The sequence below is a fragment of the Apus apus genome, chromosome 5 (assembly GCF_020740795.1).
Source record: "Apus apus isolate bApuApu2 chromosome 5, bApuApu2.pri.cur, whole genome shotgun sequence".
In the NCBI taxonomy this organism is placed as follows: Eukaryota; Metazoa; Chordata; class Aves; order Apodiformes; family Apodidae; genus Apus; species Apus apus.
In genome coordinates, this window is record NC_067286.1 from 25,063,091 (window position 1) to 25,089,439 (window position 26,349).

Here is a 26,349-nt window from a genome sequence, read left to right on the forward strand (position 1 = left end):
GGCACAAACCAGCATTGCTTACGTAAAAGTTTTATTGGAAATTCTTTGAATACTTGAAGTACATTGGAGACTATTTCCAAAACAATACAACTGGGAGCCTTCCCCTTCACCCAAAGTATCTGTAAATCAGCAGCTACATACATACTGTCCTTAATATAGATTCAAGCAGACAGCTGCTAAAATAAACAGCCTTCATAACACAATCTGTGGCAGGCCACAGCAGCAGCTAGATCTTTCCTGAAGCACAGCTTTTGTGCAGTGGTCAGGGAACTCGGAGCCTCTGTGTAGCAACTATGTGTTAAAGCTGAGGAATGTCCAGAAAAGAGGCACATAACTCAGCCCCAAAGAATCTCTTTATTGCTATGGCCATCCAGCCCAACACTAGCAGCTTACATAGGCAAATTTCCAGCCTTTTGAAGTAGAAAAAAACACCCCACACTGACATTCTGCCTTATGAGATGTGGGAGCTATAGCCATGTTAGGAACTGCATCAACAAACAAGTATTTAGCTCATGGGACCGTCTAGAGGGGATGAGCAAGAATGGGATGCTTTCTGCCAGCTCCACAGCTTGTCAGTGGGAGGACAGCAGTAGCAGTGGCTAGATGAAGTTCAACCTGGTCTAGTCTTCTCCATGAATACAGTGTGAACCAGCACTTCACCCCATCTCTGCTGCTTTGTACCCCAGATTGTATTGCTTTCCCAAGCACAGCCTGTATGTTAAGGTGACAGCAACCACCCGTCTGTGAGCTACTTCCTACAAGGTGGCAGAGACCACTTCCTGAGCAGAGGTGAGTGCCAGCTGATCCATTAATTCCTTGTGTTCCTGAACCCTTCTATGACCATTTCCACCTGTAAAACAAGGTGGCTTTATTTGTTAAAAACTCATGTAACTTAAGCCCTCTTGCAAGCTGCTTGTCTTGGAAGCTTTCTTAACTGTTTGTGCATCTTATTTGCAAGGACTAAGCAATTTCTGTGTGAGGTTGCTGAAAAAATGAATTGGCTGAGTGAGCTAAAAAGGCCCTACTGAGTAGGTTGTCCTTCAATAAAGCTCTTCCCTGGAGTTTTACAGCTCATATGGCCTCCCACCAAACACATCAGTCAACAAGAACAGCTGGGAAAGTTCAAAGCATTGTGTAGCTCTGACCTTACTGTAAGCTCTGTTCTCAGCTTGGTTCCTTGCTCTTGCAGTGGTACAGAAATAGTGTTCTAGAGAAGAGGTGGGGTTCCCTTGTCATCTACTAGCAATCTTTCAATTAAGAATACAGCTAAGTCAAAGAAGCTGCCACATCACACTAACCACAAGGCTGGTTACTCAGCCACTCTTAGGAAATTAAGATAGTTCCTCAGTACTGAGGCAACATGACCCCTCTTCTGGAGAAAATAAATTAAAAAAAAAAAGGTGTTTTTGGACAGTAAGGGGTCTTGCAGTTGCTCACTCTCATGACACACAGGAAGAGGAGAACCACAGAAAGACCTACCTTACCTAAGTTTCTGTTTAGTGTCACTGTTTCTCCTCCCATCCTTACATCAAGCAAAAGACCCACAACAGCCACATCAGCTACAGAGCACTGCTGGCCAGTCATAGTGTTGGTAGCCAGCTCATTACAAAAATAAAATTTCAGCTCATCAAAAGCCAGCCGATTAAAAAGTACCATAAGCTCCCCAAAAATGTGCTTCTTTAAAAGAAGCTGCCTTCTGAATGGCTTAAGAACACTGCAAATTCATCCACACCTATCAGAATACAGCTTTTCACCAAGTCCCTGCCACTGCACTGATGTGTGCATTTCATTCTGTCAGTGGGTTCTGACCAGATCCAATGGACACACAGTCCCCAAAACAGAGTATTGTATTATAATAATAAAGTCTGTCTTAGAAAATAAATATCCTGCAGAGAGAGACCAGTCTCACTGGCCAGGGTTCCATGGCACACTTGCTGTCTGCAGTGATCCAGGGCAGAATGACCTGCACTACTACATGAAAACAGAACATCTTTTAAATATAGGTTTTTTTTAAAGCAATAAATATTCCTTGATTCTTAAGATCATCTATTAACCATAAAGCAGGAAGGTTTGCAAAGGTTAGAGGGAAGAATCTTGGACTAAGACTCCTAGTTACATAACCCTAAAGAAATAGGATTTCTAGTATTTACAGTTACATTTCAAAAGCAGAGACTCTGAATTCAGCATCTTCACAGCTGCTAGGTGCTGGTTTGCCAACAGTCACCACTGGTAAACCCAGCAGGGCTGAGTGTCAGCACACTCAGGAAGGAAATGTGGGAAGCGCTTCTGTAGCTTCACTCCTGCCTCCCAGCCCACCACCAGAAGGCCTCACACAAAGTGACTGCAGAGACCCAGTTCCTTAGCAGCAGGAAAAAAATCAGGTAACTTATACTACACGGGTCCCAAAGCCCACGTCTCTCCCAGGGCTCCAGGCACTCACACTGAAGTCAGGATGAAATGCCCCGTTCTGCAGAATGGATGTTCCTGGACTTAATGTTGAGCCTGCTGAACTCGCAGACCTTGGAAATGAGCCAAAGCTTTCTATGCTCTAACAGAATTGGAGACTGTAGGAACAAGTCTGTTAGGAAGAAGATATACCTAGAGAAACTTACACCATAGGACCTTTGAAGGAAGCATATGGCAACTTTTCACAAAGCCCCTCCACACAGAACAGAGACAGGAGAAAATGTTCTATACACTGGAGTTTGACTTCCTGCATCCCTACTGAAGTCTGAAATTCAAAACTGACTGTGAGCAGGAAAAGCGGTCCAGAATTATATGGTGGTGTAGTTGAGGAAAATGAGCAGATGAGCTATATCTGCTGTTGAAGAGAGCAATCAAAGAAAGCTCACTTGTTGGAAGGAACTAGTCCAAATGAGACAAAAGGCAGAGCAGGGGTGACAGAGATATGTGTTGATGTCAATCTCCAGGATGCCTTGAGGAAGAACTGTTGCAGCAAAACTGGAAACCAGCTTCACTGCAGGGTTTCTACAAAGGCATCAAACTCCTTGACGTTTTTCTCATGGACTGCCAGCTTCTCTGGTAATGAGTCCTAGAAGGGCAAAGAAGGGTGTACATCAGGACTCAGAGCAGATTAAAGGAAGCTTTAAGCACACACTCTTAGGCAAAAAAATCTGTTTCTGAGTCATGCAACCTCCCCTCCACTGTTTTGGGCTCCCCTTCCCACATGCACCAAACCAGGAGTCCTCCAGCAGTGTCCAGCAAGTGACCCTGAGAAGGGCACTCTGCCCAGAGTGTGTGTGTTCTGCAGGAACAGGAGGTGCACCGGGGCCTTGCTTGTGCAGTTCCCACCATGAGCTGCAGCACAGCAACCTACTGGCACTGCCTTAATCAAGGCACTTGCAGCCCAGCCTTTCATGTTCACTTTTCTCCACAGCATGTTACAGTGCCTGCAAGCCCAATACCGCTCTCACCCAGACATAACTTTCAGCAGCCACCCCAGGATTTCACCTCTGCTCAGGCTGCAAGATCAGGCCTAGTGTGCCACTAAGTTTGACACACCAGAGGTAGGATTAGTTTTGGGGGTTTGAATGACAGCCACAGCAAGCATGTGGTGGCAGCAGCTTCCAGCTTGAAGATAAACACAACCAGTTTCAAAGGCTCAAGAGTGCCACAAACAAATTTGCACTGGTCTGGAACACATTAGTGAGGAACCCCTCTTTGGGCAGAGCCTCTCCTGAGAGGTACAGGAAAAACAATGGAGCTGTTGGAGCAGGTCCAGAGGAGGCCGCAAAAAACGATCAGAGGGCTGGAGCACCTCTCCTATGAGGACAGGCTGAGAGAGTTGAAGAAACGAAGGCTCCGGGGGGACCTTATAGTGGCCTTTCAATACTTAAAGGGGGCCTATAAGAAAGATGGTGACAGACTTTAAGCAGGGCCCGTTGCCATAGAAGGTAATTGTTTAAAGGGGTAATGGCTTTAAACTAAAAGAAGGTAGATTTAGACTAGATATAAGGAAGAAACTTTTTATTTTTATTTTTATTCTAGTGAAGCACTAGAATAGGTTGCCCAGAGAAGTGGTACATTCAAGATGAGGCTGGACAGGGCTCTGAGCAACCTGCTCTAGTTGAAGATGCTCCTGCTCACTGCTGGGCAGTGGGACTAGATGCCATTTAAAGGTCCCTTCCAACACAAACTATCATTCTATGAAGACACCACTTTTTTCAAACTAGGAATAGGGAGAGTATTATATAAAAACATATGATTGCCACAAACAGAAATTTCAGGTTTCCGTACCAAATCCTCTGCCATGGACTGTGCTCCAATGTCAATGGAGAGGCTGCTGAGTTGAGGGGGGTTCTGAAACTCACGGTAAAATGTCCCCAGATCCATTGGAAGAATGTCATCTTTTGAAAATGCTGGTTTCTAGAATCAAAGATACTGCTGTTAATTCCCAGCCAGACATGGGCTTCCCCTTGGCCATAATCTCTGTTGCTGCAGTCATGCAGAGTAAATAACTGAAGAACAGCCAAATCTGTGTTTGCCCAAGCACTTGGAAGAGACCATTTCCTCGGAATCTGGCTCCTTTAGGCATTAGAGACAGGACACCAAGGCCAGGTCTTGGCAGGGAAGCTGTTGCTTCCAAGGATCAGCGTCTTGGCCATTTTGGGACTGTCAAGCTCTAGTTTGGAATTGTGAACCATGAGTCTTTTGCCAACCCCACTGAAAACTACTCTTACATCATTTACAGTTGTACCAGCACCTGAAGCCCCTCTCAAAAGCAGGTGTTATGTGAGAGTAACAATGAGGGCACTTACAAAGTCAATCATAACAAAGTCATCATGGGTGTTCCCTGTGCTGCTGCCACTGGAGCCCTCCGAGTGTAAGCTGCCTTGTAGAGGAGATTCAGTTTCTGGGGAGTCAGGAGGATTGACCTGCCCAATAAAGCAAAGCTGGTGAGTAGTGACCTCATGATCATGTCTGTGTATTTTGACGTTGTGGGGGCAGTTATGAAGTTGGACAATAAATCTGTGCTACAGCAGGGGCAGCAAGCATAAACTGTTATTTACAAGTCTAAACAGGCCAAGACTCAACACAGATTTCCTGAAACCAAAGTAACTATTTCTTTGTTCAAAAACTAAAGTGTATTCAAGGTAGGGAATAGCATGGATATTGCTTAAGGGATGCTGAGAAGGCACATATTTTACCTCTCGAAGGGGCTTACCATGGGGTCGTTATCTTCCAGCTCAACATTCTTGGGAGCAAACATGGCAAAAGGAATGTCTAAGTTGGCCATGGTCACCTGAGGAGATTCAGCAAACAAAATTTCACTAAGATGTTCTGCTTACCCAGCACAAAAAAGGATATTCAGAGTCTTCATCAGGCCTGATAAAATTTGCCCATGATCATGTCAGCAGTTAGGTGGGAGGCTGACAATGTCGTTTAAAAGGCATATAATGAGGAGATTGTACTCAGCTGACTTCATGCAGATATATACCCTGAGATGGGATTGCTTGTATACATCTGATATAATACAGGAAAGGATTAACAAACTGCTTAATTCCCTTTCAACCATCCAAAGGCCTAGAAGAGGGCTTAAAAAACTTAATTAAGAGCAGCCCTAGGAACTGGACAGATTGTTAGGCTGCCCTAGCTGAGCAAAAATGCTTGCTTACTTGTGATGAGCAGGTGTACTGCACATCCCTGCAGAGAAGGGAGGCTTGCTAACAGCTTCCCCAGTTTATGAACCTGTGGTAGTGGCAGATCATCCTGAGACCCTAGTGGAGCATCAAGTCCTCCATGCCCAAACAGTGTGTTGGCAGAGGAGCAAATTCAATGGCTGACACATCCCAAAACGCTTTTATGAAAAATGAGCCTGTGACAAGCCTCTGTAGGGAAATGCAGCAGGCAGGATTATGCATTCTTGGTCTCCAGGGTTGCCCTGGCATTGGGGTGCTTTTTGCTTCTCTGCATAGGAACAGATGGGAGAAGTGGGGTATTATGGTGCCCTCTGAGAAGATCTACTGCTACTTACCTGATTAATGGGTTTGTTGACAAAAGCTCCCACCTTCCGGATAAAGATGGTCTCCAAAAGATCATGTGGGGACCCACACTTCCCCTCACTGCTGTTGGATACTGTTTCTGTGTCCTCGCTGGGGGAGGAAAAGACTAAAGTAGTGTCTCATGGCACAAACAAGATAGACAAACCACATGCTTTACAAGACTCCCTCATTTTTCTGGATTTACTCCTAGTGTTGGAGGGACAACAGAAATCTCTGTCCTTGCACCACACCTTCTCCCTCAGTCATGAGCAAAAAAGGGGAGTGGGACACTCATGGAATCTGTTTTTGTTTAAAGGTGGATGAAAGCTATTCAGTTGAGTGAAAAGTTGCTGCCAACTGAAATAGACTTTTAGAGATGGACTTTTGACTTCAGAACATGCACATTCACAGCAATTCCTGTTCACCACTTCTAATTTTTCCAGTAACACAGCAGTCACAGAACTGTCAGGAGAGGCTGTGAGGGTGGGAACCAGAATTATGTCTGTCAATCAGGTTACAAAGGCAGCCGCCTAATACATCACAGCAGCCACTGCCAGTATGATTAATTCTCTGCATGGTTATTAGCTATTTCTATGACCCATTTTATTCCTATGGGAAGTACTCAGAACTTTAAAACAAAAAAACAAGATTCTTGTCTTCTAGCAGGAGGACACTCTAGAGAGCCTACCCACTTAAGATATTAGACTCAGAACTATATGGCCCCAAGTGGAACTTCACAAGAAAGAAGTTCAGAGACAAAGAAAATTTAAAAAAAAAAAAAAAAAAAATTAGCTGAGAGGGAGGTGCTTTAGGACAGTTTGAGGTTTCACTATTTCCTTTCAGGTAACTTTGTCCTTGAAGTTTCTTAATAAAATAGTGAGCAGATCTGTGGTAACTACACCTGTTTTCAGTAACAATTCACATGAAGTCTCAGGAGAAGTTAAGACTCACTTGTAAACCTCCTTCATCTTTTTGTTTTACAATCAGCAAAAAGAGTAGAGAGATTGAAAAACAATAAAACTGATAATAAAGTTAAAGCTGACATAACAGAATTTGCAAGGATGTGACAGTGACTAGCAGGTCTAAATAGATGGGTGAGATAATTTTTTGGAGAAAGGCTGAAAAATCCCAAACCAGAGAAAGCTGCCAGTTGTTTTTGGGGATGCAAATGCAGTAGTTATGCTACAAACAACAGCTAAAAAGGAGAAAACACAAACTTTTATCTTAACAGGACCATAAATGGGCTAGCACAAGTGTTGATCATCTACAACTATCCTACCTGCTAGAAGGAGTAGCTGCTGAGTAGTGGACTCCATCCAGTGGGGTGCACATCCTCTCTTGGTCAGCTTGAGTGCCATGTGCTGGCTGGCTAGGAATCGGGGGAACTCCCCCCTCTTTGCCTGGACCGATCAACTGAGGTGGAGAGGAACAGTCAAGTTAGAGGTCTCAAGATCAGGCCAGAACCACAGTGCAATACAAAGCAGATTCTGTCATTCTGGGACTAGTTGTGGGGTTTTTGGCATTTGATTGGGCTCTAGGCCCCCATGAGGCAGAGAGAGGTATCAAGCAGAAGGTAATCACCACAATACAAACTCTTTCATTCCCTTCCTACTCCACTCCAGGCCTCTTTTACACTGCAGAGGTCCTCTGCTTCAAGGAGAGGGAGGGGTGGGAAAAACCATCATATCCTCTTGCTACCAGCCTTGTGTCAGCAAAACTCTGGTGTAGAAACAATATTGCAGGCAGAAGACGACTTCTGGCAGCTTATTTTGTCTGATGAACAAATTAACATGCAAATATGTCAATTAGGACTATCAGTGTACTCTATGTCTGGGCTACAGTGCTGTGCTTGGACAGCTACAGGGGCAGCAGCTCTGTCAGACAGGCAAAACTTGCAGGCAGTGTCACGCTGGAGCCTGCAAACAGGTCTGGTGCCTTCTCTCTTGGCACAGTTTCTCCACATGCCCCCTACCCAACCCCAAAGTTGAGGATGCTGAGGAGGCAATTCCCAGCTCCTGTGCAAGTTGTGCTTTCCCTGTGTTTACCGTAGATTCTTTCCACTCCTGACAGACAGGATACCAACCATGCACTAGTTCCAAGGCCTCTCTCAGATGTACCAGGGACCCATAATGGTTGCAATACCAGCCACGCTTGTTCTACCCTCTACAAGTACCTGGTGAGGGTGTGCAGCATTCAAGCCACCAGCAAAGAGTACAGGATACCCCATGTCAGCTGATCCAACTCCCAGGGCAGCAGGCTGATAGGAAAGACGAGAGCTGGAAAGCTAAGGAAGAAGAGAAAAAACAAGAAGGGCAAAGGGAGAGGAGAGGGGAAGGGGAGTGCCCCACAGTCTGAATAATCATCAGTCACTGAAGAAGGAATGGGGAAAGTCAGAGGCACAGCACAGCATTTCAGGCTGGCTGAAGGATGCTAGATTTTAATTGGAATCAATCATGAAGGTTATTATTTTAAAAAGTTCTTACTGCAGGGGACTAAGTCTGGGCCTGGACATGAAAACAAGACTGGTTTCCTATACACATAGGAGAAGGCTGTGCAAGGCATGACTGACATACAGTCACAGGGAAGCTCTGCTCTACAGGCCTGTTTCATGTACTGGAAAAAGCATGAATGCCGTCATCAAGTTATTAAAGAGCTAATATTTAGTATTTTTCCCCCAAAGCAACTGCATTATCAACTGTGAATCTATTCCCATTGCACATTATAACAGCTGCTCTTCAGGGTCCGTTCAAATACTTTCAGCCAGAGAATAGTCCCATAAACATTCTAGGTAAAGAGAACTGGGAAGCCTGTGAGATTGCTTTAGGAATGAAGTGCTGGAAGCCATGAAACCCAGGAGAAGTTCCTTAGACACCCACCCTAAGTGGAAATCTAGCTTGTCAGATTAAACAGAACTTTCCTGTTTTGGATTGCTTGACCTCAGAAATGCCTGCATGTGATAACCCAGCAGCACCAATGCTGACAGAGTTTACAAGGGCCTAAGTGATCAACGGCACTTCTATTCACATGAGGCTAGTTAAGCTCAATGGAGAAATCTCTTCTTAGAGAACAGCTGTAGCTAGTTTTGTTCCTAAAGGTGTACAGCCAGCTTGACCGCTTGTAAAGAACTCTTGTTGCTTTGAAGATTACTTTACACTCATCTTCCTGTAGATGTAGTACACTTCTCTTCCTAGAGATTGTTGCCACTGGTATTACCCCTGTGTAAGAAATCATTACTATCTACAGCCATGTTTCTCCATTCTTTAACAGTTTTCCAAGTCCTGTCTTATACTTGTTGTTGGAACTATAAGACTTTTCACCTCCAACTCTTAATTCTCCACCTGCCTTTAAAAATCCACTGGCAATTTTGTGGTAGCTAAGTGTTCCTATTTTAAAAAATATTTCTCTGTCCTCTGTTGTGAGAGACTTGCACAAACATGAGGAATGTGACTTGAGACAAACCTGTGAGATGTAAACAAAGAACAGTAATTCAGGTCTTCATAAGTTGTTACTTGTAACCAGGAAGGCAGATGAAGACAGAGTTTTGTTTTGGGCTTTTTTTTTTCCTTCCATCCTCCTTCAAAATTCTCCTCTGTTTTAAGCCAGGAAAATTTTTAACTAACCTGTGCAGGTTCTAGGGACACTGGCTGTTAAGAGAAACATTCAGCACTGTGCCTTCCTACTTGCGTCTTTCACTAAGAATTAATTCTTGCAGCAGCTGTTGTTTATCCAGGGATGATTGCCCTGTCTTTGGGAGACCTTCATCTGCAAAGGCACTTAAGCAGCCTGTCTCAATAATATGCCTGGCCCATTTTGGGTTTTTGGGTTCACCAGCCTTTCCCACGCACAACAAATATTCCACATTGTCAAATGTGTACTTTCCTGTGTTTGTTCTGTCATGCCAGAACTATATATGGCCCTGTATAGCATATTCTGTTGACAACTCACTTGATGTGAAAAGGCCAGTCCCATCACTGGGACCCTCAAGGTGTCCGTCACCACAGGAGGAGGGGTCTGAAAGTGTGCCTTTGTCACAGTAAAAACACACTGTGCACAGACACAGACACACAGAGGAAACAAGGAAAAAAAGAGAGAGTGGGGGGCAGGGGGTGGAAAGAGAGAGAGAGAGAAAGAGAGAAGGACTTCAGAGAAGAACTGTAAAGAGTTGGATGAACTGAATGTTAGAAGAGATTTTGGCTGCAGCAGCCACACCTACACATAGAGCAAAAGTCTCAGTGTTGCCAGAAGCACATCCATTTTGTAAAGAATTTACTGTTTACCAATCTTAGTGAAACCACTCAACACAGGTAGTATTCTAGACTCCAGAACACTGACAGAAAGTAACTGCCAGAGACTGCTCCACAGTTAATTAGAATTGGTACCAGCCAATCTGCAAAGAGAAGGCCGAGTGGATGCCACAAAAAGCCAAGAATAATTTTGTCAGAATGTACAAATTATATGTATTTAAATACTCTTCATCCATACACACTCCTAATCTTCCAGAATTCTGAGGGTTTGTATCTTGGCACTTCTGTGCTGCACTCTTAGAATCAAGAGAACCCAGACTAAGGTGCAATTGAAACACACGGTTATGAGGAGAGAACTCCTTCCAGAAGTAAACACTGTCTCACAAAGGGTATCAATGCAAAAAGGGCAATCCAAGTCTCGTTTAGTCCCATACCGTCTTCCAGTAATTTTGCTACCAACAGTTTTCAGTTTTATGAAAGCTTCATTTCTGGATATTACACATGGCCGGACTTTCTCCTGACTTCTGGGCTACTCCACAACACGCACAGACATGCTATCCAAGCTCACAGGAAGAAAGTAACTCCTACTCCCTTGTACCATGCAGGTTAGACCTCATTTCTATAGGGAAGACAGGCAGAGATTTGGACAATTTGCCTACAGAAACACACAGTTCCCAGTATTTTCCTACACATTAAGTTGTATATAAATAGCTAGAGAAAGAAATGAGCTTTCCCTGCCTCTAATTTACTTTAGAGACCACTCTGCCAAGCCCACCTTACAATGTTAACTGTGGTAACAAAGACTGGCAGTTGCTTTATAAATAAGTGCACAGCACATGGCAACTATGAGCCATAGAAAAGGCAAGAAGGTAGGCTCATACTTAATGTGAATCCTCAAGGTTCATCTGGTTTCATAAAGCTTTTCCCCTCAGTGACAGCAAAGCTTCATCTCCGCTGGGGAAATACCAACTGAAATGTATTTATGTACACCATTACTGTTAAGTAACACTGGCATGAGCAAGCCAGTGGAAACTTCCTTATAAACTCTTTGGCATTTAACCCATTTTGTGAAAAGTCAGGCCACAACTGAGCCACAAACTTATCTCCTAGGCTGTGTACTGCACAATAGGAAAAGCTTTATTCCATCAGACTTACTGTGAGTGCTGGCCAATTAGTTCAACATTGCCTGATGCTCTGTCACCCAAAATCCACTTGGCACAAAAATGCTTCCTAAGAAAAGCTCATTTCCAGCTCATTCACACAGTAGAATACATTCTGCTAAACCAGTCATACTAATTCTTCCAAAGCAGTGGAAAGACCCATAGCAAAATTATTTCAGTTTGGAACAGCAGTCTACGTTTGACATCCACAGCAAAAGAGATTTAGAATCTTTAGGTTGTCTTTAAATTCAGTAGAGCCATCTGCTTGGCTAGACCACAAGGCAGGGCACTCTTGAATATATAAAGCTATAGGAAAGCAGCAAACCTGGTCAAGTCTTCAAGATATAGAACTGTGGAGTCAGATATATAGGGACAGTAAAAGAAGGAGGAATTGGAGTTTCTGGTTTTTGAGATTCAGAAGGAAACCATTACTATCTATTTTAAAATTGAAACTTATATGAAATTTGCCTGCGTAGGTAGACACAGACAGTATTATGTCTCTACTTCAATACTTTGACTCAGTGTGTTTGCTGATACTTATTCCTGCTGCCCCAATGAGTTTTAGATGGTCCAACAAATATAGCTTTTGTCTTTTTCCTGCTTTTCCATTCTGCAATGCAGAACACATGACTGTGTCATAAGCATTTTCCTGGTATTTCAGTGTTCTTTTCTCATTGTCAGTCTGTTGCCTTCACTTACGCTGCCTGGCATCAATCTCTTTGATTTCCTTCTTGCAGTATTGGGATGTGTTCAGTACACATCCTCTTCAGTCACATCTCAGCCCAGCTACAGGAATAAGTTCTTTTAAAATTTCTCAGTAATTAATTATTTCTAGTCCCCTAGCATTTTCTTGAAATTACTATGTAACCAGGTTTTACTCAGAGTATAATGATATAAACAACTCACACATTAAATTTTAGTTAGCAGCAGAACACTGCCTGTTGCACACTAGATGATGTAGGAGTGTGCACACTACCCTAACAGTAACTGTACTATCTAGGAGTAAAAAGAGCCTGGTTTCTCTTACCTGAGATGGAGGAGAGGTGGAAAAAGATGTGGTACACACTTCTTGGGAATCTTCTACTGAGGGGTATACTGCACCATTGTCCTCACCAGCTCTAAAGCAGCAAAAAAAAGAAAAGCTTCGTAACTGTAAATATTCCTTAAAACAAAGAAAGAGTAAAACACAGTGGGACAAACACTGCAGGGAGGTTGAGAGTATCTGGATGGAGTTGAAAGGAGAATTATGAAGGGCTCTTATAATCTACTTGGCAGAACTGAGCAAAACAGGATATAAAACTTGAATTTTCCCCAGGCACTCCTCTTCCACTCCCAGACAGAAACACTTCCCTCTGTTTTCTTAACTAAAGGTTTTGTTACACCAGCTAATGTTACTGGCTTTGGCGTTTACAGAATCATTGTCAAACAGTACCTCTGGTCCCAGCCTGAGTGCCCTCATGTGATTTTACAGAAGACAAATCTCTCATTTACAAAGAGAAACTTAACTCTTTCCCCAGTAGAAATATCTGGAGATACATGCCTCTGGACATGTAGTTCTACAGCAGGTTTAACTGTTACACTTTCAAATTCCCAAAGACAGCCAACACTAAACATCCTTTGTGTCCAAGTGCTTCTATAAGGAATCTGGGAAAATACTGGGGCTTGCTGCACTCAAGTCTTCTAGATGTGAGGAGAAAAATGTCACTGTTCCTCTGATGCTTAGCCATGCCAGTATAATTGACACTAATCCTCCACTCTTCCTTCCCACACAGTTAGTAAATAGTGGAAAAGGCTCTGTATTTGGGCATAAATGATGCCTTCACCATGGCCCATGACTGCAGCTCAGTACCTCCTCACCTGTAATTGCAGGGATGCATGGGCGAAGAGCTGGGATAGGGACGGTCCACAAAGTGATCAATGATAATCCCCATGATAGGAGGGGTCCTCTCAAACTGCCTGCAAGGCAACAAGCAATGGTGTTATTGATAAGGCTGCTTTGTCTCTCTACTCTCATCTCAGTTCATGGCTCCCTTGTGTCTGTTAATGGGACCAGAGCATCTTTACAATTCAGCCCTGCAACTCCAAGCATGCATCAACAATTTGCAGTTCTAGAGTCTGGCTCAGGGGTACCCAAATACTCCCCTTTCTCCAAGACTTAACCTTGGGAGAGAGACTTCTCTATGAAGGGGAAGCTTGGCTGGAAATGATAAGCAGAAGGGAAAGATTTAGGGGCTCATAATATGAGAGGTTTAATAGTACATCATTGTGTATCAGTTTCTGGCATAATGGCATTTTCTCACCTGGTTGACATGAAAGCAAGGTTGATTCTGTAGGCACAAGACAAGGTGACAGTGCCCACAGGGGTACCCACTGTCCCAACACGGACTGTCTGGAAACCTATAAAGTTAAGGAATTATTGTCAGTGTTACTGATTATTTATGTTCCATACTGCTCTATTCTAAGGTTACATTTTCTTATTTCTATAGTTTTTCTGTTATCCCTTGCAATCTGAAATCCAAACACATATATAGAGTCTGTAACAGCAGTGCTAGGTTGCCTTGCTGATCTACAAGACTTCTGATGGTGTTTCCTATCTTGATCTAAAATATTGCTCTGAAGTGCTTCTTGTTCCTCAGTAGATCATTATCTTCTTGACCAGTTCAGTTGTGCACCTTATCAACATACTTTCATATTTTTATTTCAGTTCTGGATCACTAGAGTCAAAATGGCTATCACCCTAGATTTTGTCAAAGTACCACCATTATACCTCTCACCTTATGACACCACCCTTTACTGGTACATCTCAATAAAAAGCGTATGTAAACATCAGATTTGGTTTTCCTTATGGCACTTAGGAATAGTAATAAATGGCTAGCCAGTATGGAGAACAGTTCTGCTTTAATTTGTGTGTGTTGCCTAATCATACCTTCTCCCAAGCCACTCAGTTGCACTTCACCAAAGTATATCCTGCATGAAAAGGAAACATAAAAGGAGTTAGGTCCATTGGGGACACAGTGCTAAACATATCCTTATTCTTAATTTAATTTGTTGAGTTGAAACACTGGAACTACTTTTCCACTTCAGAAAAAAACAAAAACACAAAAGTGGCTAGAATGTCCATCTCAAAAAACCTTCCAGATACTTCAGAGGAAGTCATGTTATGTAAAAAGAGAAGAGAAAATGGTAGTCAAATCAGAAATTTCTGTTGAAAGTTTTTTAAGCCTCTGTGGCAAGTCTACAGTTCAAAGGAAAAATACAAAGTAATGGACAGGTTGAAGTCTAAAAGCTGATACTCATCACACAATATAAAACATGGACTGTGCCATAAAAAGACCTGCTCTTACGTATATGCCAAACCAGCAATGGAGGCAAGTTCTCAGTTGTGCAAATGTTAACAAACATGAGAGTTAGGATAATTTAAATTAACTATGCAAACTTGACAAAGACTTTCTGAAAGCCAAAAACAAAGACAGGAAGGTAATAACCATGAATCACAAGCCAGGCAGATCTCATAGACTAAATGGAGTTGCACTCAGTATTTGGCCACGTAACCCACAAGAACTACAGGAAGTAGAGCTGAAGGTGAATCTTTAAAATGGAATAGCAGGAAAGAGTCTGAATCTATACTGCATAAGTATGCACTGCAGTTACATGCAACGTAGATGGGCATTTATCAAACACACGCCAGACTGGGAAGAACTGGATGCTCATTAGGAATCCAAGCAGTGCTTGGACATAGAATTTCTGTTCTCTTCTTGACACAGTGGGCAAACAACACTTCACAGCCTGTGCTTAGCTTTTCTTTCAATGGCTCAGGTGGAAGCTATAGGGTGATAAAAGTCACTCATCAGTAGTAGTTAAATCCAAATAATCTGAACTTATTACCACTTGTTCCTTTATACCATGTTTGCAGCTGCCCTGTGCAAGCCTAGAGTCTCTGCTGTTTGTATTTCAAGGGAGGAATTTCATATTCTGCTTTACCTGTACAATATTACATATTCATGGCCTTGTTTCCTTGAGAGTCTGTAGGCTGGAGTTACCCTGGTTATAGCAAGCAGAGACTTCAGCAGTAGAGACAGCCTGTTGTAAACAGTGTATGAAACTTTGATTTCTTTGTCACACCTATAGAAAACAAAGGAAAAAATTAGTCTTTTGTTCCCAACTAAGTTGTTTGATTTTGTTTTGGTTTGTTTACTTTGGTTTGTTTAGTTTTTTAAAATCAAAATGAGTCTGGGCCAATTGTTTAATGTTAGTTTTATTGCCAAAATGATAACATTAAGCCCTGATGTGGCTAACTGCTATTGACCAACCAGCTTACTTCAATCTAGCCACCTGTTGCAGAGGCAATTGCTGAAAAATACCATGCAGTCTTCTAGTAGACAAAAACAACTTTTCAGTATTAAAAACATTTGTAGTAACTGAGTATATGAATTCTTGTATCTGAGGAAGCATACTACGTGTAAGGGAAGAATGAAGACAGAATAAAAATAGTGGTTTATTTTCTTGACACCAATATTCGTCAGTCTGACTGCTGCACTAGACAAAGAAGGGACTTCCCTCTGAAGTGTCACAGGCTGCACAGCCAATATGTGCTCATTCATCACTGTGGATTGAGCACACGTCCCCATTTCATCAGTTGAAACAAACACACACGTGACAAAGAAAATGTAAAAATTCACTTACTTTTCATTCATTTCTAGACACCAAATCTCCAGCTCCATGGAGTCCCCCTGGATCAGAAAAAGAACAGCAAACAAAGGCTCATTTCAGAACACAAACCTTTTTACATCTCATTAACAATCAGCAAAAGCTACACCTCTAAATGAAGATATTTCTCCTGGCTACCACTTTCTTGTAATGCGACCGACAACAGAAGAAGGTGCACAACTAGATGACCTAAGGTAATACCTTCCTCAGAATGGTTAAGCTTTCCATGGCCTAAGAAACTAAATTTTGCTGCTCTATCATTTATGTATTTGGTTTCAGATATTTGCAGTGAGCTGCTTCTGTTAAACAATTAGCTTATTACCCATTTCATATATGAAGATATTTTCACATTGTCTTGGACTAAAGGACATGAGCTCTGGTTGGAGATTTAAGATTCAAGTAAAAAAAAAAAAAGAAAAAAAAAGGCATATATTCTGACTCAATTCTCACCTCTGAGGTTTTGAGAGAAATCTCCACGCACATAGACCGTCCAACAGCAGGTAGCTGTCCTGCCAGGGCTTTCTTTGCTTCATGAGTAACCTCTGGTATATCTTTAATTGCCAAATTGAACTGCAGAATGAAAGAGATTATTCCATTTCTTTATTTCTCTGAACAACTGCCTAATGGCACATTGCAGACAGACTCACAGACCCATGTTATAACATACCAGTTCAGCACCCACTGAAATATTTATGAAACAGAAAATTCCCAGATGGGCTCAGGCTTTTCATATTTGCAAACACTTCTTCAGTTGCTAATTCAAATTCTTGATCTTGCCATAAAAATTATGGGGTTTTTTTCCCCTCACTTGAGTCCTATGTTCACCCACAAAGAACCTTGAGTCTCTTCAATTTTAATAAAGCCCCTTACTTTCAAGGTCCTGAATTGCAGAGTAGCAAACTTGTGACAGAAAAGAACTCATCACCCCACCCCCAGCAGATCTTGGAAATGCGCCTTAGCTGGCAGGAGTTGCTGAGGGGTATAATTTCTCTCTGCACTAACCAGTCCTTAAGAGCCCAGAGTAACATCTTGCATGTCAACAACCCCCCACCCATAAGCACAGCTGAATACAGTAGTTACTCTATGAATAGTCACTATAGTCTGCCCAAGACTGTAACAACTACACTGTGTTCTCAACACACTCACTCCTGCATGTGCACACACACAAACCCCAACAGTTATGGAGCTGGTTTAAAAATGTGACTTTACCCAGTCAGAGCCTGTTGGGGAGGAAGATGATCGAGTACAGATTTTCTCTCCAAGTCGGGCCTGGACAATTACTTGTACCGTCTGGAAAAGAAAGGAGAAGATACACACTCCTGTTTTGAGCTCAGCAGAGCCCTCAGTTCAGAACCTGAGCTAGACAAATTGCAAGTAATAAAATTAAAGGGCTGCCCAGCATGTAAAGAAGTAAAAGTTTGCTACACTAACCTTCAGGTGTAATCAACTTCAATTATTACATATAACAAGAATTTCAGACAGAAAATAATTTTAAGCTGACCTTTCTTGGTAATAACATGAAATGACTAAGCCAATTTTGTGATCAGGAGCTGCACAGTTTTCAGTAATACTGAAACAAAATTTACAACTATACTCTGCACCTGGACACGTAAATGTAAGTCAAGTGAATGTACATTATAATTACCTATCAATAGAATTCAAATGAACATTCTGGTATTATTATTTTAAAATACAACATAAAAGTGTTGATAGGCTGAAAGGAAGGAGAGGAGTCCAACTGCAGATACTATGGACAGGTGTGTTGACAGGAAACCAAAGCTGACAGAGGTGTGAAGTGCCTGTAAATGATTCTACAGCAGGACAATTCCAGGGGGAAGAGGATTTGTAGGTAGAAAAAAGGGAGAAATATATTTTTCTAGTTACTCTTAGGAATCTCCTAAATTTCCCACCAGCTTTTCTTGCTTTAGTCTTTTAGCAAAAACAAAACAAACAAAAATCCCAAGCCCCAATCCTGTTACTCTAGCCACAGCAAGTACAGCTTTTCTTAAACAAGAAAGAAGAGGCATTTGCCCACAGGAGAAAAAGTTACCTTTAAAGCAAAAAATTTGATGAACTTGTCCAGGTCCTTCCTGTCCTGGGAACTGATATCAGTGTCCATTGCATATGGCAATCTGAAATATAGTACAGGTGTGGAAATGAAGTGTTCTTTCAGCTTTAATTTGGGTTTCAAGCTTTCAAAATGTTTTGCTCCCTCATGAGAAATAAGCACCAAAGACCTCTCTCTGCCTGTCAAAATCCTAACACTAAGAACTTTGTGGGGTGGGTGTGAGGTATAAACTCATACAAATATATTACCTGGTCAGTGCAGAAGATACTAGAAAAGAAACAACAAAGTGGGCTCATAAATAAAACTGAGTAAAAATTCTCCAATTTTGCTGGCTTAATTAAAAAACAAGAAACAAGGGAACAAACCCAAAACACCCCAACACCACAGACTGGATGCTATACCAAGCTATCCTTCAGACATGGTGGTCTCTGCTTCAGAAAAAATATATCTTCAGTTATTAGCACTGGTCAAAACCAAGTCAAAGTGTTTTCTTGTGTTTGGAATCCCAAAAATCAGTATTCTGGAGGTATTTCAGCAGATGACAAAATCTATGTAATGGTACTTGCAGTGAACTTGTGCAGCTACAAATTTACCTATAACCAACTGAAAAGAGACTTTTTTTTGCCAACGGATAGGCCAAAATTCTCCGTTCACTCCTCTTGAAAGCTCAGACAACAATTACAAGCTCTCACATTCACACTGCCTTGTTTTTCTAGTAATACAATGAACTTGCAGAGCGCCTGAAGTGAGGCAGGCCAAGGCATTCATCAGATTTCTGCCACCATCACGTCACATGGCTTGGGATAAAGCACAATTTTTCTATCTTTCTTCATGTTTAAGTTAATAATCATACAGTGAGCATGGGTAGGAATGCCTTCATTAGCAGCATTAATTGTACTTTGTGCTCACAAGCCTTTCAATGTATTAATTCATTCTTAATTCCTGTTGCAGTTTTTGTTTTCACACAGCTAATCAGCCTGAAGCAGCTTGTCAAACTTGACATATTTATGGAACGTGCTGCTCATCACAGAAACGGTGGGTGTCTAAGGTCAGTGAGCACAAGCAGCTGCTGTGCACGAGGTTACTCTACTCAGTGTTCCATCTTCCAGCCAAGACTGAACTTGCAGCAAGGTATGCTATTTATACAAATTAAAGCTTAGCAGGACAAAGGGGCTAATAGCATCGTACACATAGAAAATACCATATAATCTTTAATGACTAGGCACGTCCAAGACTTCTATTAAACATATCTCACTTAATAGCAGTAAATGTGTATTTTAAGTACTGCTTAAGGAGCATCATCCAAGAAGGCCTGCTAGATTAAGAGTACTGCAATTTATAAAGCAGTTTATAGAGATGAGCAATGCTTTCTGAATGACTCGAGAAAAAGAAAACTGGACATCCAACATGGCTGAAAGTTCCCAGGCTACACTCATATTGCATCTCCTAACGCTGTGTTCACCTTTAGGATCAGTCCTGGTAACAGTCCAGTTGGGCCTAGAATTACAGCAAACATTCTATTTACAAAAAAGCTTCGGCACCCTCAGGTTAGCTGCCACCATCTGGCCTGAAGAGGAAGGAAATTCTTAAAACTTTGTTCCACCAAACTCATTCAACTTCTCAGGTCCTGCAGGTTACAATGCCAGCACAGTTTCATGTTAAGTGACAGTATCCGTCCCGGCAGACACTTAGCTCATGGAAGATGCTGACTAATTTTATGCTGAATAACAACTAGAAGGAAATAACCTTTCATCTAGGTTAGAAAACCACAGATGACTGATCCCCCTCAACCAAGTAATCCCTTAAGTAAACAGATACCTCACTGCTTCAGCCTTACACATAGGCTGCTCACAGGTAAAAACAGGCATCCTAGCCACATTTTTCTGCTTTGTGTCTCTCTCTTCCTGCAAAATCCATTTTCATATTATTGCCTTTATTTATAAGCCTTTGTTTCCACTTTCTGCTAACAGAAATGTCAGACAGATATTCAAAGGAGAACTGCCACACGTGGCTCTTTTGACTAAAGCCTTATTCTTTCTCACAAAGTTATGAGGCAGAGAAGAATACCAGGCTTATCCAACAGTTTAAGTGACCCCCTGTCCAGTCAGTGTCGCCACTGCAATGCATGAACATACTAATGTCCACAGCCAATTAGCATCCATGAGCCCTAAGTTAGGGCGGTAACTATTAGGGGCAATTCATAACTTGTTGTCCATCCTTACTGCCTTGTATCACATCTTTTGTTTTCCTTTCATTTGTCCTTGAGCAGCAGTCCTGTTTTTGGTCCATTAGCTGGGTATCATCAGCAGAAGGCCTTTGCTGGCTTAAAAGGCATTTTGTTTAGACTTATGCGGGGAAGAAGAACTGTTTCCCACAAACATCTAAGCACTGTGACCTATACACTTGAAGGAGAAGGACACGTCAACATAAGCTGGTGGCTCCCTATTTGCATGATGCAATGAACTGCAAGAGCCCTCCCCTTCATGCCTTGGTACAGCCCCGGGAAACCACAGCTGCTGCCTGCCCACTCCTGCAACCCGGGCACACAACAGGTGCTCACTAACACCTGTGAGCACAGCACATTTCATACGCGGGGAATTTATCACGTATGTCTGTTTGACACAAATGGGAAAGGAGCAGGAGCACCTGACATGTACCAGGCACTATTACTGCTGCTGGGGAAAGCATACACAGGCTGCTTCCATCACCTCCCCTCCTCTGGGACTTCGCTCTGAGCCGTGACTGCTACAACTTAAAGTCATCATGCTTTCCTTTCAAACAGATATTTACCAATGCAAAAGAATTACTCGTGGTCTCTATCCCAGAGTGAAATTAAAGAGAGCAGAGGGAAGAAATAAGAAGGGCTGTGGCTGTAAGGAAAGGGCTGTGGACAGCTCTAATTCTAGCTCTATATTCCTAGCTATCTGACCATGCCCCTTGGACCAGGCTCCCTCTCCCTACCACTCTTCCAGAACTTCTTTGTCAATAAAGGACCCAAATCCAATCTGATTTCCTGTGTAAAGTTCCAGAAAAGCCTCATTGAGTCATGCAAGGTAAACATGAAGCACATGGAAGCTTTTGAAGCTTTTAATAGAGTGCTTTTGATAAATAGGCTTGACTGCCAAGAAAGCTTTTCCTAGAACATCCCCTTCAATGATGACGCTTCACTGCAAGCAGGTATTTTGAGCACATTAATAAGCAACTATAAAAAGATCTCAATAAAGACAGCACTCTGTTTCAAGGCTAGGCCTACAAGTTCAAACACCAGTATCCTACAATTACTTAAAATTATCTCCATTTCACCTTCTTAGTAGGTTAGTCAGAAACCTGGGGAGAGGGAGGGAACAGTTCTAAATTTTAAGGTGTGCCACGCTTATCCTCTAAAGTTTATGCATTTTTTAAGGGAAGACTAAATTCTGATCAAATCCAAGGCTTTGTAGTTCACTATATGGTCAGGTTTTGACTAATGAAAGAGGCAGTTTTTCCTGCTGATCAGGAAATAGGTTAACTTCATAACTGATAAACTACTTCCCAGCTTAGAAAACATCTTACTAAAGTCAGCACTGCCAGTTCCAGTGGCTTAAAACCAAAAATATGCAATTTCTGTTGACTGACAGTTACATTCTCTACTTCCCTATGGTCTGAAAATGGTGTCAGTTCAAAGGTCCATCCTCTCATTTTGTTTTCCAGGCCAAAGTATACAGACTAAACCAGAATCTGCTTCTATGTACCCTGTACTACAACCACCATCATAATGACCAGCTCCCAATTTTTCTGTGAATACATACTCAGAAAAGCTGAGATTAAACAATACCATTTGAGCAAAACAAGGTGATCCTGTATAATCCTTCTGGACATCCAAGTACAGCCTGGCTCATCTGAGTAATTTATTCCTTGCCACAAGAAGGAGGATTCCATCAGGTCACACCACTCCTACAATAATCTGGAGACACTCTAAACTTCATGGGTATTGCCAACTAATTTTCAGCTAAGGCAGTAATTTACTCTGTTTTTCCCCCTTACCATGCGCTCAGTCGCACCACTTCTGAGATTTGTAAGCAGGCAGTTTGTAAACTTAATCCAAAGTGTCCCTCTTCTGCCTGTTCACTGTCATGGGAGGTGTCCCTGCTCACCGAATCGACGGGCACGACTGCCGGCGCCCTAAGAGCCGCAGCTCTGCCAGGAAAGCCAGAAGCGACGATTTGTAAACCCCTGATCTTTCCTAACACGTAGCAAACTCACGTTACAGGAACACTATACAGTGGACCGCGGGGTCGTAAGACCTACCATTTCTAACAGGCTCTGAAGCATTTGGCTTTTACAAGACACCGCTGGGAGACGTTCCAGCGGGCAGGCACCAGCTTTTAGGAAAACAAGCCCGGCCACCCCGCCGCGGCTGGAGCCAGCCCTGACTTCAGCGAGCTGCCAAGCGAAAGTAAAAGGGAGACACGCAGCCAGAGCCGTAAGACCCGCGTCCCGAGCCCTGGCCGAGCTGCCCGCAGGCTCCAGCAGCTCCCCCCGCCCCGGTACCTGCGCGGGGGCGGTGCTGGCGGCGCGGCGGCTCATCCCGCGCGGGGGCCCGGCTGTCCCAGGGGTCCGGCCGCCCCGCTCCCCCGCCCTGCCCCGCCGACTCCTCAGCGCCCGGCCCGGGCACGGGGGGCGGCCCCGCGGCCCCGGGCCCGCTACCGGCGCCTCCAAGCCTCGGGCACTCCGCGGCCGCCCTGAGGCTCCGGCCAGCGCCCCTTCGCCGCCTCCTCCTCCTCCTCGGTGCCGGGCCCCGGCGCTCGGGGTTCTCGCAGGCGGCTGGCTCTGCGGCGTCCCGCCGCGGGTGTCAGCGCCTGCGGGGGTGCGGGGCTGGCGGCGGGGGTCGGGCTGTCGCTGTCCTCAGAGCCGCGGCCTGCGCGGCGCCGCCGCCATCGCCGCTGAGGTTTGTTTTCATCCGCTGCGGGAGGGCGGGGGAAGGGAGGTACCTGGCTGTTCGCAGCCGCACTTTCCACACGGACCCGCACTCCACCGCCCGCTCACCCGCCCGGCCCGGCCCGGCCCGGCAGGCCGGCGGGTGCGGTAGCCGGGGCACGGAGGCAGTGCCCGCCGCCGCTCCCGCCGGGAGCCCCCGAGCCGTGGCGAATCTGCCCCGGCGAATGCGGGAGCGGCGGCGGGATGGCGGTGACGCCGGCGCCGCGGGGGTCGGGCCGCGGGCAGCGCAGCCGCAGCCGCGGCTCCTGGAGGACACGGCGGCTTGGAAGCGGCTGCGGGCGGGTGAGGGTCGGGGCAGCGTCCGGCGGGGACGGAGGGCCGGGCCGGGCAGGTCGCCCCGCTGCCTCTCAGCGCGCAGGGTCGTCCGGCAAGGGCAGGGCCCGCCGGGCGCGTTTCACCCGCCCCACGGCAGCGGGGACACACGCGGCTCCCGGTGGTTGGTGTCTCTGCCATTCCGGGGCTGAACGTGGCCGGGTCGCTGGTGAGTGGGGTCGGTTCCCAGGCCGGTGAGCGGCTGCTGTGGTGCAGCAGCCCCCTCCCCGGCACGGGCGGTCAGTTCCTCTTGGCGCCAGCTCCCCCCAGCAGCAGGCAGGGCTGGAGAGCAGTCAGCTCCGCAGCGAGCCCCCCCGCTTCGACCCCTGTGCTTTGTCAGTCGGATACGAAGAAGTAAAAAGTTTTGCCGAATAACCTGAGTAAAATGTTAACGGAGTCAGAAAGGCTGACCGGTAAAAACCGTTCTGAGTCTCCTTCCTCTTTGCTTTGTGCAGCTGGAAGCTCTGGGAAAGCTTGTGTCAGAGGGGCCCCAAAGGACCCCCCAGCCGCCAGCCATGGCCGTACCTATCGCAGTTCTTGACTGCGACCTCTTGCTCTATGGCCGTGGACACAGGACTCTGGATCGCTTCAAGCTGGAGGATGTCACAGATGAGTATCTAGTATCCACGTACGGCTTTCCCCGGCAGTTCATTTACTACCTGGTGGATCTCCTGGGAGCCAGTCTCTCTCGCCCTACGCAGCGGTCCAGGGCCATCAGTCCGGAGACCCAGATACTTGCTGCCCTGGGCTTCTACACCTCCGGCTCCTTCCAGACACGCATGGGAGATGCAATTGGCATCAGTCAAGCCTCCATGAGCCGCTGCGTTGCCAATGTAACCGAGGCATTGGTAGAAAGAGCCTCACAGTTTATTCGCTTTCCTGAGGATGAAGCTACTGTTCAGAGTCTGAAGGATGACTTTTATGGGCTGGCAGGCATGCCGGGAGTGCTGGGGGTGGTTGACTGCACCCACGTGGCAATCAAAGCGCCTAACGCTGAGGACCTGTCCTATGTGAACCGAAAGGGTCTCCATTCTCTGAACTGCCTGATGGTGTGTGATGCCAGAGGAGTCCTTCTGAGCGCAGAAACGCACTGGCCTGGCAGCCTGCCCGACTACACGGTGTTGCAGCAGGCAGCGCTTACAAGCCAATTTGAAAATGAGCTACATAAAGATGGCTGGCTGCTTGGTAAGTCACTTTTCATCACTGTTTTCTGTGGAAAATGCTATTTATCAGCTCCTTGATTCTAGAGCCTCACAAGTGATGTGTTTACTTTGGATTGTTTTCCTGCAAATTCCTGGAAATTTGCATTTCAGTTTGGATGATCCTTCTCTTAAAATTCCAGAACAGTAACTTCCAGCCTATGTTTTATACAGTCTGATTATTGTATGTATCCGTTTACATTTCTTCTGCTTAGGGCTTGTTTTCAGCATCCTAAGCATTTCTAAGCTGACCTGTGATTTTTAACTGTGAATTTTTAATTCTATTTAGGGTCTTAGTCCAGCTGTCTTTCACTGTATTAGGTAGTTAATTAAGTCTCTTAAAACTATTCTCTGCTCTTCCATGATTTCCCTGCGTAAAACTGAATGCCTGTATTTTGTTGTTTGTCACATTTGTAAACCTGAGTTATTGCTGGGCTTTCATGCTTTCTTACGCCTTCTGTTTTAGCCAGAGAAACAAGTTATTGTGTCTTGGCAGTACCAGAAAACTGAGAGTGAAGAGCTGCAATTTGTGGTTAACTGTAGGTGTGTGACCAATCCTTCTCTCTTTCACTGCCAACAGGTGACAGCTCCTTCTATCTCCGCACCTGGCTGATGACCCCGCTGCACATCCCCGAGACACCTGCAGAGTATCGTTACAACATGGCCCATTCTGCCACTCACAACATCATTGAGCGGACGTTCAGAACCATTCGGTCACGTTTCCGCTGCCTGGATGGGTCCAAAGGCACCCTGCAGTACTCTCCAGAGAAATCCAGCCACATCATTCTGGCCTGCTGTGTTCTCCATAACATCTCCCTGGAACATGGGCTGGATGTGTGGTCTTCGCCAGCCACAGGACACATGGAACAACCAGAAGAAGAGTATGAGCAGATGGAATCAATGGACTCGGAAGCCTGTCGCATTCGTCAGGAGCTTTTACTTACTCATTTTAGCTAATGTTGTGACAGAGAGAATGCTCTTAATGGTTCATCTGAGAAGATGTACAGAGGAAATATATCCCTTGCTCTTCTTTAAGTTTGTAAGGACTAAGCAGACATGAGATGATGTGAAATTTTACTCTGGTCATTTCAAGTGGTATTCTGGACTTCTCTCATTCTCTCCATGGATGGAGTTTAGTTGCTAAATTTTTACTATTGTGATGCTTAGAGATTCCCCTTTTCACCTAATTTGGAGAACAATGACTAATGTGAGATCAGTGGAGAAGCTTGGGAACTTGTCTTTGATGATGATGAAGAATCTGTAAGCCTCATGCTGTTTTACAAGGCAACAATCCTATGCCACTTTGTAACCCAAAACACTTCTGATTGATTTTTAAACAGTATTTCATACAAATTAAACTTCCATATGGGCTTATGTTTACCCTGAATTAATGAGCAGCAATGCAAACATTTTATCTTTTAGTTTGCAGGTGTAAATTCTCGCTAAACGTAATTTCACAGTTTTGCACGTCTTACAAAACCTAGGGATTCCTCTGAAAGCTGACAGCTGTGTTCTGGGAGGGGTCTGGCTTTTTGCTGGGTACACACTAGTGCTTGCAGGTACCTAGAAGATTAAGAAGAGTTGAATGGTTCTTCTTTCCCAAACAGACTGGAGAAGGTGTTAAGCTGTGGTTTACTCTCTCAGTTAATTAAGAGATATCAGGAAATGGGCTAGTCAGCA

General features: G+C 44.3%; 2 protein-coding genes and 1 long non-coding RNA gene across 14 annotated transcripts; 2 read left to right on the plus strand and 1 right to left on the minus strand.

Annotated features, from left to right (window-relative positions):
• Positions 1-14: 14 nt before the first annotated feature.
• Positions 15-23,244, minus strand: ATG13 (autophagy related 13). 10 transcript variants are annotated; one of them, XM_051621744.1, is made up of 18 exons: positions 23,152-23,244; positions 18,164-18,245; positions 17,323-17,403; positions 16,564-16,683; positions 16,090-16,136; positions 15,388-15,528; positions 14,333-14,373; positions 13,707-13,803; positions 13,264-13,362; positions 12,434-12,524; positions 9,948-10,046; positions 8,176-8,286; positions 7,282-7,415; positions 5,996-6,113; positions 5,186-5,263; positions 4,779-4,895; positions 4,258-4,386; positions 15-3,052 (listed from the first exon to the last, which is right to left on the minus strand). In XM_051621744.1, exons 2-18 carry the CDS (start codon positions 18,230-18,232, stop codon positions 2,975-2,977), a joined length of 1,650 nt encoding a protein of 549 aa, XP_051477704.1. In that variant the 5' UTR covers positions 18,233-18,245; positions 23,152-23,244; the 3' UTR covers positions 15-2,974. The 10 variants fall into 10 exon arrangements, with proteins under 10 accessions (XP_051477704.1, XP_051477698.1, XP_051477695.1 ...); XM_051621738.1 differs by lacking the exon at positions 23,152-23,244 and adding an exon at positions 22,712-22,801 and having other exon boundaries at positions 8,176-8,259; XM_051621735.1 differs by lacking the exon at positions 23,152-23,244 and adding an exon at positions 22,712-22,801.
• LOC127385718 (uncharacterized) lies at positions 16,117-21,185 on the plus strand. The gene is made up of 2 exons (XR_007889730.1): positions 16,117-16,307; positions 19,133-21,185. It is a non-coding gene; the product is annotated as an uncharacterized LOC127385718 (long non-coding RNA).
• On the plus strand, positions 22,427-26,056 carry HARBI1 (harbinger transposase derived 1). 3 transcript variants are annotated; one of them, XM_051621752.1, is made up of 3 exons: positions 22,427-22,643; positions 23,926-24,655; positions 25,250-26,056. In XM_051621752.1, exons 2-3 carry the CDS (start codon positions 23,986-23,988, stop codon positions 25,624-25,626), a joined length of 1,047 nt encoding a protein of 348 aa, XP_051477712.1. In that variant the 5' UTR covers positions 22,427-22,643; positions 23,926-23,985; the 3' UTR covers positions 25,627-26,056. The 3 variants fall into 3 exon arrangements, with proteins under 3 accessions (XP_051477712.1, XP_051477711.1, XP_051477710.1); XM_051621751.1 differs by lacking the exon at positions 22,427-22,643 and adding an exon at positions 23,032-23,108; XM_051621750.1 differs by lacking the exon at positions 22,427-22,643 and adding an exon at positions 23,247-23,440.
• The last annotated feature ends 293 nt before the right edge of the window (positions 26,057-26,349 follow it).

Bases quoted from the DNA above. Each gene is read 5' to 3' on its own strand.
- ATG13 (XM_051621744.1), bottom strand. From the start codon at position 18,232: ATGGACACTGATATCAGTTCCCAGGACAGGAAGGACCTGGACAAGTTC. The intron at 13,804-14,332 runs GTATGATTAGGC...TTAACTTTATAG, and splicing joins ACTGAGTGGCTTGGGAGAAG to GTTTCCAGACAGTCCGTGTT. The intron at 12,525-13,263 runs GTGAGGAGGTAC...TTGCTGCTTTAG, and splicing joins ATGCATCCCTGCAATTACAG to AGCTGGTGAGGACAATGGTG.
- HARBI1 (XM_051621750.1), top strand. From the start codon at position 23,342: ATGGCGGTGACGCCGGCGCCGCGGGGGTCGGGCCGCGGGCAGCGCAGC. The intron at 23,441-23,925 runs GTGAGGGTCGGG...TGCTTTGTGCAG, and splicing joins TTGGAAGCGGCTGCGGGCGG to CTGGAAGCTCTGGGAAAGCT. The intron at 24,656-25,249 runs GTAAGTCACTTT...CACTGCCAACAG, and splicing joins TAAAGATGGCTGGCTGCTTG to GTGACAGCTCCTTCTATCTC.